The sequence below is a fragment of the Oryza glaberrima genome, chromosome 11 (genome assembly GCF_000147395.1).
Source record: "Oryza glaberrima chromosome 11, OglaRS2, whole genome shotgun sequence".
In the NCBI taxonomy this organism is placed as follows: Eukaryota; Viridiplantae; Streptophyta; class Magnoliopsida; order Poales; family Poaceae; genus Oryza; species Oryza glaberrima.
The window spans coordinates 23,476,027-23,485,929 of record NC_068336.1 but is presented as its reverse complement, the minus strand read 5'-3'; the positions used below and the strand labels follow the sequence as shown (position 1 = coordinate 23,485,929).

Sequence of the window (9,903 nt, the reverse complement as noted above, 5' to 3'; positions counted from 1 at the left end):
CTACCTCTCTTGAGGGCATTGTCGTGCCACCCCTTCACCTCCAGTGGGGCTTCCGAGTGAAAACCCAGTCTCGGCTCTCTTTGAGACCTTGACGGACGGCGGTGGCGGTGTATCCTTTGCTCCTCTCCTTGGAGACATTGTCTAGGTAGCCCCTTACCGAATCCTTCCAGACAACTGGTGCAAGCTTGCTCTAAATGCATGTCCCCTTGTGTCGACGCTCTAGCTTATGCAAGGTGAACATGTCGGAGGCTAGGGGGAGAGCGTTTCCAGCATTCTCTCTCACCCTCTCTCTTAATCCCAAGAGGTGGCTAGAGTAGGGCCTGGTGTCGGTTGTTAAGGTTAGACTTTGGACGTTCTCGGATGTAGTTCCTTTGTTGGCCGAACAGTGACCGGTCACGTATAGCGACAGCCGGTTCGGTGCTAGCCTTTTCTCCTAGGTTTGTTGGGTTGGAGCTGTTGGTGCGTGGGTGAAGGCTATTTTCCTTTTTTCCTTGTTACGATCTCCTAGGTTGTAATTTTGTTTTTTTTTCTTACTATATCAATATGAATATGAATATGAACTTCACACTGTTGCGAGACGTTAAAAAAAAGAGTAAATTTCATAAAACTACACGTTTTATGGTACAAGTTGTATAAAACCACATACATTTTAACACTTGGCACTCAAGTACATATATTTTGGTAGTGTAGTTTCACAAAACCACACTATCAATGAATGGATTCACCTATGAGATGACGTGGTTGTTCCACTTAGAATGAGGATGTGTCATCCTATTAATTTCGTGCGATAGCTGGTAATAGGATACCATGTCCTTGTCCTAAGTGTAACAGTCACGTCATATCACGGGTGAATCCATTCATTGATAGTGTGGTTTTGTGAAACTACAGTACCAAAATATATGTACTTAAACGCCAAGTATCAAAGTATGTGTGGTTCTTTGCAACTTGTACCACAAAAACATGTAGTTTTGTGAAATTTACTTAAAAAAATGTGGAGGCGCCGATGTGGCAAATTCCCGTAGGCAATATACGTACTATTCAGTATTCGTCCAAGGCACAAGCAAAGGTCAGAACACCAAACGTGGCAACTTGTTGGTCATCCTAGACATCCAAGGATACAAAACTTGTACTAGCACCACGTACACAACACCTAGTAGATGACCTCCAGTCCTAGTACTCGTCCACTACATATACAATTTGTACTCTTTTTTTATCGGCAGTCTTATCCTCTTGGGAAAAATGCAGGCAAAGCATTCTGTATTCTCTCCCTTTTTTGGTTCTCAAGAACGGAAAAGCATGTGTAACTCATGTGGCTAACGCCATTCTGCTTGGGATTACTGAGCTCTGCAAGCTGTTGTCTGCAGATTTACCTGCCAAGAACAGATGGAGTAATTAAGGTATGACAATTCTATTTAACCTCATCATCATATGACTTATAACAGCAGGTATGGTAGAGCACAAAACATTACTCCTAATATGAAATTCATAGCGGTGTTGGATATACCCAGATCAATTAAATAGTTTTTCTGTATGTTCTATCATCACATGATATTACTTTGGTCAACTACAAGCCTCAGCAGCAATTAGCATTATATTTGTTCTAATACAAGGACCAAGGTCCTTAACCTATCATGTGCACGGTACACCTACATATATCATAGAAATTGGTGAAATCAAATATAATGGGACTGCAACAATCTCTCTTGCTGATAGCACAATATTTGTTCCTTCTGTCCTTTTTCACTTATCTTAGCATTGTCCTTCTGTCTGTTTCAATGATTCAATCACAAAATAATCTTTTCTAATTCTATACATGCAGGTATGATAGTAGAAAAATTATTTTCAGTTAAAATCCCTGAGATTTTGCATGTGGGCACTTTGATATTGACTCACCTTTTTTATCTGGTCTCTTCCTGCTACGCCACAATAAACGAATAGGGGTTCCTGGGAATCCAGCATCAGAGCGAAGCTTCTTTTCCATGTAACGACGGTATGTCTCAGGGAAAAGTTTTGCATCGTTAACAAAGAAAACAAATGTTGGCGGACGAATGGCAGCCTGCAGGTTAAGAATAAGCTTCCTTTGGTGCGAAAAGAAAAGGAAAGCATGAAAACATTTCCCCAAGGTGAACTTTACAAATCTAAAAGCAGTACGGATTTCAAAGGGCCCTGATAATTTTGCAGAATGCATATTACTACTCTATCTTAGGACAGTGAGTGTATCAATTATACTTTGAAGTGGGTAACCAGTGGATCCTTTGCTGACTTTGAAATACTTCTTTAAGGGGTCCAGTTTCAATCAATCATACATCTTCAGATACTTAAAAATGAATTAAGGTGCTGTATTTAATTTAAGGACTTCACTTGACATACAAGTAAGTGAAAATTTAGTTGCAGTAGAGATCAAGAGAACTCTAGTGACCTTTACAATTTACTTGAAAGATGAGACCATAAACTTGTTGGCTTAAGAGGAATAAACAGAACGGTTCAGTAAGAAGTTAGAAGCTACCTGTGTTGTGTAATAAACACGACCTCTTTTACCACCTCTTGTTCGTGGTGGTGGTTTGAATGCTATAGCTTCTCTAACAACTTGATTAAGAATAGACGTACCAAGTCTTCTAGACCTTTCCTTTTCAACTAGTGCAGCAGCAGAAATTATCCTGAAGGAATATTTGTGTATTAACGAATAATTAAAATGCCAATACAGAAAAACATAAGTAGTGAAGTTAGCAATCTCCTACATGCAATGCAATTAGTTGGATTATAAGAAATTGGGAGATAACAGAGGAACATGAAGATTCAGCATGAAGCATTAGTTAATGAGATCAGCCTAAATTTCAGGTCTGGTATGCAGGAAAATAGACAATAACACCGACAAGCTACAAATAGCCTAGGTTAAATCATCAAATGCTATAGTAGTGAAGTATCAAATGCTTATTGCGAGTAAAAAATAAAGTTAAGGGATTAACTTGTCAACGCTGCTGCCATGTGTTGCAGAACAATAAACAATAGGAGCCCAGTCGAGTATGCGAAGCTTCTCTCTTACATCTTGCTCATAATATGTCGTACTCTGATGGTTCTTGTTTGGGATTGTGTCCCATTTGTTCACAACAATTACACATGCTTTTCCTTCTTTCTCAATTCTTTCTGCGATTTTATAGTCCTTGGTACCACAGAAATTCACCATGTTACAAAAGATTGGTAAGGCAACATCTCTTTGAATTGTTTGGGGGTGCACATGTGCATGTGATGGGGTAGAGATACCTGCTCCGTAATGCAGGCCATTGCTTCAACAACAAGGGCAACCACATCAGACCGGCGGATTGCACGGAATGCACGTTTTACTGAAAGTGTTTCCGTTGTGCTGCCAGCAGAAGCAACTGCTGCCCTGCGTCGGATGCCAGCGGTGTCAATGAGTTTGTACTTCTGCAGCATATTGCAATATCAGCAAATTAGAATTACTTTCCTATGAGATGTAAATTTTTTCTTCCAATTCAAATGGTGCTTAGCTATAAAGATGAAAGATACATGAAAAGTGGACATAGCTAGGGTCAATAATGAAATAATTATGCTGCTCATGGTCACTTGAGCTTTCAGAAGCATTCTGAACAAACCTGCCCATCTTCTGTGGTGAACTCGGTATCAATGGCATCACGGGTTGTCCCACTAACAGGGCTTACAATAGTTCTATCTTCTCCAACTAAAGCATTGAGAATACTACTTTTCCCAACATTTGGTCTTCCAACAATGGCAATAGCAGGAATATAGTTTTCATCTTCTTCAACTCCATCCAATCCCTGTAAAACATTTTGTGAGGTAATGGACGAAATATTTCCATATAGCAATCAAAAATTGAAAAAAGAAAAGGATATTTTAAAGAACTACTGAAAAGACAAACACCACAACTTATGATTCAAGGTTCCGGATTCAGAAGCTCAATGGGTAGGCTGGATATAACAAGGAGTAACCACACCACAGTGTATCTAGCAGCTATTCATGCTTCCAGGTTTGTAGAACTGGAGGAAAGAGAGTCAAATCTTCCACTAAATTAGCCTATCCATTTTGTCAGAAACAATACTTGAGTTGTTCCCACAGCCAAGAGTAACGTTTCATTGTTGCAACTTGCAACAAAAAATTATAATAATGATTCCATTATCGGCCATAAACAGAAAAGAGTATCAAGCATGCATATAGACATACACTATTAAACATTGCCTGGCTTCTGGGCAAACTAAGCAGGTTCAGTACCTCAAAATTTCTTAGCTCTGAACACACCATATCAAGGAGCTCTCCAGTTCCAGTGCCAGTAATGGCAGATATTGGCAGAGGAGAAAATCTAGAAGGAAGCAACAGAACAATGAGCTGAGCAGCCAATAGGCATTACGTTAATATGAAGCTGAGTGTTGAACAGTAAAAGAACACTTTTATAGCATTGCAGAGCACAAGTAAAGCATTGCAGAATGCAGATTATGGATACTAAGAGCACTTTTAACTTCTTGTGATGCTAGTTAAATGAGTTTAGAGATCTTTCATGTGGAACCACTAAAAGTTCAGAAACCAGTTGTCCATTGTTTATACTTCTCATCTAACAATTGGCTTTAGTAACATCTTAACCTAATATCATCAAGTATGTGCCTCTGACATTTAATCAGCCCAATAATATGCTGGCCCTAATATATTGTACGCAAAATGTAAAATGGAAAATCAATAGAACATCATGTAATATTTCTTAATTGCAAATGAACTGAGTGTTGTGTAATTGCAGCAAAGGATAACTGCATGTTGAACTTACCCTAATGACCAAAAGTCTAAAGCTTGCATTTGCCCTTTCCGTGGAGATTCACACTTGTTTACAGCAAGTATAATGCGCTTGTCAGAGTAATTGCGACGCAGCCAATCAGCAATTTCTATATCAGCTGCCACAAGGCCATCCTGAAAGATGTTTGATACCCATTCTGTTAGATAAGGCATTACATTACAATAATTCAGTCAACAGTAGCTAAAAACAACAATAGGGCTTGGAGCTACAAGTAATGCAAACCCATGTAAGAATGAACTTACTCAGGGGCATGAAGCAACAAAGGCACTAGACAAAACAAAAATTCAGCACCAGGAGGTTTATCAACTCTAGCAACTATAAACACGCATTCAATAAGAATGTATACACATAAGTCTGCTTCCAGGTAGAAAGTAACCAGAAGCCAAAGAAATTTACTAGATCAGCATGCAGAAGTTGGAAAAGGAATGCTTCAATACCCAATAGAAGATCCAGACAGAAATCACACAGAGAATGAGACAAGAAACATGCTAACAGGAATATCTAATATTTCTCTCTAGATGACTTTGTTTACCACATGCATAAAAAAAAGCATACTACAAGACATTATTGGAGCAATTGTAAATGTGGTGGATTTTAAGTATGTAATCAACAGCCCATCACTTGGCAAGACCAGGTGCTAAAATTGATTCCTTCATATTATAGTAGAAAGGCAATGATACACAAAACTTTTGTGTATTCCTGAAAAAACTATTGCAGTATAAAGTGTTGCTAAAAATCAGAACTACCAAATGTAACAAAAGAATTCAGAAAATAAAATGATCAAATTAAAAAAATGGTAATTGTCTGAACCTGCCTGACCATCCACGATGAATAGTATCACAGCTGCTTCATCAACAGCAGCAATTGCTTGCTTTTCAATCATTGATGGCATCCTAGCAATAGCAGCTTCTCTAGAGGCAAGAGGAATCCCATCCATACCAACAGTAGTTGTGATAGCAAGCTCTTCCATCACACCTGCTTGAGATTTTGATAGAGTAATCACTCCCCCAGTGTCAATAACCATAAACTCTCGATCCCCCCAGTAAGATCGCCCATATAAGCGATCTCTAGTCACACCAGGTTCATCAACAACAATAGCCCTGTTGCCCTGTGAGACACCAGAATTCAATACACCATAGCAGCCTCTGCATTCAGATAAAAATTACACACAATGCCAATTCTTCGCTCAAGTAATATTTGTAGCTGTAAATAGCTTACCCCAACAAGGCGATTGAATAATGCAGATTTACCAACATTGGGCCTTCCAATTATTGCCACCCTTGGAAGAAGATTATCCGGTATCTGAATCATGGACCCAATAGTAAAGAAAATAGAGCTTGTTTACATTATGCTTTCTTAATCAGCTTATCAACTAGGATTACAATTTACAAGAATACGAAGATATACTTACATGTTTAGATGCTGATGTCTTATCCCTGATGATTCTTCTTTTATCCCGAACATCGTCATCTGAAGACACAACACATTTAGCCCATGAACTAACAAAGTGAATGTAAATATTTAACAGCCTTCTAAAGGAGAAAACCGAAAAAAATACTGTTCTTGAAAAAGTTTGCGACGCTAGACACTAACAACTAAACTTTCAAATATACAAATACAGAGAACTGCAATTCCCAAACTCATACATCATGCTCCAAGGCCAAATATCAATTAATCTGCATCATCATGATTCTCAGCACAACAATCAGCTCATCATCAACAAGCAGCATCCATCTGATCATATACGAACATACCCGCCACGACCAGAGTATGGAACTACGCATTGACTCAAAATTCCACACAGGATTGTTCTACTACACTAGATTATGCACTTTAGGCTAAATGCTACTCTCTCATCAAGCACTGACTAGTTTCCTACTTTCCTGGCCATGTCGGAGGTAGCGAATCGAAGCTGAAACCCCCCACTCACCGATGCGGAGCTCGCGGCTGAGCCGCGCGGAGAGGTCGGCGACGGCGCCGAGGGCCTCCTCCTCCATCGCCTCGACGTCCATCTCCTCCCCCTCCTCCACATCATCATCCTCCTCCCAATCCCCCTCCTCATCCCCATCATCATAATACTCCTCCTCCATCTCCCCATCCTCCCCGTCTCCCTCTTCCCCACCACCACCACCACCGTACAGGCCCCTCGCTGCGGCGCGGCGGGCGAGGCGGGCGCGGGGCGCGGGCGGAGGCGGAGGGGAGGAGACGAGGAAGGGGCGAGGTGGCGCCGCGGCGGCGGCGGCGGCGGCGAACGGGAGGCGGCGGCGAGGGGTCGGGGTCGGGGTCCTGGAGGGGAGGGGAGGCAGCAGCAGCGACGAGGTGGCGGAGGTGGAGGTGGTGGCCATGGCCGCCATGGCCGCGCGGGGGAGCGGAGGCGGGAGAGGAAGGGGATAAGGAAGGGAGAGGAGTGGAGTGGTGGTGGTGGTGATGGGGGGTAGTAACGGCCTGGAGGGATGTGAGGCTGACAGGTGGGACCCACCGGTCAGGGGGTGAGAGATTTCTCAAGTGTTGCAAGTGTTCAGCCCCATAGTATTTGCAAACAAAATGCTGTTAATAAAATTTTTATATACGCGTCCTTAGCGATCTAAAAGTAAAAGTAAAGGCTAAAAAATAAACCTCGATAAAAAAAATAAAATCAGCTTTAAATTTAAGGTTAAAAAATTGAAATTTTGGCTGATAAACACAAGTATATGTGAAAAGATAAGGTCCGTTGTGTTTGATTATTTCGCACATGTTTGAAGATGAACAAATTTGTCAATGCAAGTACTATGCAGCATTTCAAGATTGACGAGCTTGAAGTTTGGAGATTGGATCAACATTTGAACTTTGAACCCAAAAACTATGCTACTATTACTAGGGGTGGACCCGGACCTCAAGGCTATCTAGCGTAAAATATGTGACTGGAGGCTTATTAGGATGAATATTTTTTTACTATGTAGGGATCAATTCTTTAAGGTTGGTTTGAGATTTGGGTTAATTCTGGATTCGTCCATTACTATGATATAGTGCATGGTATCATCAAATGATGATTATCTCCGTGTCAAAACGGGTCATTTTCCTTTCAACCCTCATCCCACTGCGCGCAACACATTTTGTACACTACGCTCCGTGTAACATAACCATCGTATCAAATATTTTATATCCTTATTAATCACTATTTCTTAGCCATATAGACCTGGCCTATTATAACATATTGGTACATACTAGTAGTAATGCAAAGGCATAGTTATCCTCCTCCATCATCACACTTTTCAAAGTAAAAGAGCAACCTTACCAAAAAAAAAAACATGTTCTAGAAAAAACGGCCTGAAAAAAAAGCCAAACCTACAAAACATTCTTTGTATTTCTCTAGTTCCGTTGCCATCAAACGATGATTATCATATCGTAAAAGTCAAAGTGGTGGTTAAACCCCAGTTTTATGACCATCAAACAGTGATTCACTGATTAATGGAACATCTTTGGTAGGTCATGTCTTGGAATATGACCTTGGTTGACACAATCAGTAAGCTCTTAGTTGAACCACCTGATACTGATTGATAGCAACAAACTTGCAGAGAGATCTCTTTGCCCTTTTGCAAATGGTCCATTCAAGGCACATTTGCACAAAGAACCCTGCTTAATTCACCTTGTGTGATTTTAATGTGAGATGCCAAACAGACAAAGTAGATACCCCTAGCAGCTCAATTTTTGGTCTCACCAACAAATACCTACACCTAATTTATGGAGAGATAAAAGCGACATTAAATTCACTCACATCTAAAAGCAACCTTTTTGTCCTCTACATAGGTGATGACTAGTAGCATAGTTCCCCCTTGGGCATTCATGTACTTTGACAACTGTTTTTCTTTTATCTTGGTAAAAAAAAGAATCTGAAATCCTCTAGCATGTTACTGATGTGAGAAAATGTACTTCATATGAACTGTTTTAACCAATGATATATACTATTATTATTTTTACAGACGACGACGTTAGCTTTTAGCATGGCATTAGATCATTTATCTTATTTAAACGTGTAAGTATAAAAAAACAGTCATACTGAAATTTATTTGATGATAACATAAGTCATACAAAATAAATAATATCTATATACTTTATTTTAGTAAAACGAATAGTCAAATGTTATGATAAAATTTAAGGCATCATGTATTAAATAAACGGAGGGAGTATATGCGTATGAATTGGAGAAAAAGACTCACTGTCAACAGGGAACGCATTCTAGGTGTTCTTCATGTGAGCTCAAGTTAATATTTTTTTTTATTATGATCCAAGCGTATCATGTGGTCTTCTTGTCCATTGCAATGCCACTTTTATATCTTACTAACAACTAAATGTAACATATGTACAACTGAAACAAAACTAACTCTAGAAAAAAGTAAAGAAACAATTTTTTTTGCGAGGCAAAACTAAAAAGTACTGACATCATGAAAATAAAGTTTAAAAAGGTGAACTAGTAAAGTAGAGAAACACGTAAATTAATTTACGTGTTTTCTGTTAGTGTCGTTTCACATCGTAGATCAGCTTACACGTAAGTTTGCTTGGAAACCCAATGATTAGCGTAACACGTAACGGTGTCTTTGATTACTAAGGGTCGCAAATTTGAGAGTTTTAGACGTCTCATCTGAGAATTGTTTGACCAAATTGTGGGAAACACTAATCCATTTGCTACTTTTTTTTCCAACCCATACAACGAGTGTAACATGTTTCTCACACTTGCTACCACAAAGTTTCTCATGTTATCATACCATTTGCCCACTTTTTCTGTATAGTATTTAATTAAATAAATTGGTTTGATTCAGGTTCACAATTTCACGAGATATTGCTCGAAATTCAGGTCTTGCAGTGCATTCAGGTCTTGCAGTGCATTTAGGGCTATTGGTTCAAAATCTGTTGATTTTCTTTCAAAATGTATCGAACTATGCCCAAGGTTACTGAAGAAAAATCGATGTCTTGCCGGGCCTCGAATTTTACCGGCCAAACGAGATTGTAAACCCTTATTTAAATATACGAGATGCACTATATTATTTACAATTGCAATATTTTCTGATTAGATAAGATGCACGATATGAAGACATGATATGTATGATTTT

General features: G+C 39.5%; 1 protein-coding gene across 1 annotated transcript; it reads right to left on the bottom strand.

The window, feature by feature from the left end:
• Positions 1-1,006: 1,006 nt before the first annotated feature.
• On the bottom strand, positions 1,007-7,224 carry LOC127755061 (uncharacterized). The gene is made up of 12 exons (XM_052280696.1): positions 6,747-7,224; positions 6,228-6,286; positions 6,035-6,118; positions 5,631-5,924; positions 4,790-4,929; positions 4,246-4,333; positions 3,612-3,794; positions 3,262-3,423; positions 2,967-3,160; positions 2,507-2,657; positions 1,894-2,056; positions 1,007-1,370 (listed from the first exon to the last, which is right to left on the bottom strand). The coding sequence occupies exons 1-12, from the start codon at positions 7,168-7,170 to the stop codon at positions 1,306-1,308; spliced, it is 2,007 nt and encodes a 668-aa protein (XP_052136656.1). The 5' UTR covers positions 7,171-7,224; the 3' UTR covers positions 1,007-1,305.
• Positions 7,225-9,903: the final 2,679 nt, after the last annotated feature.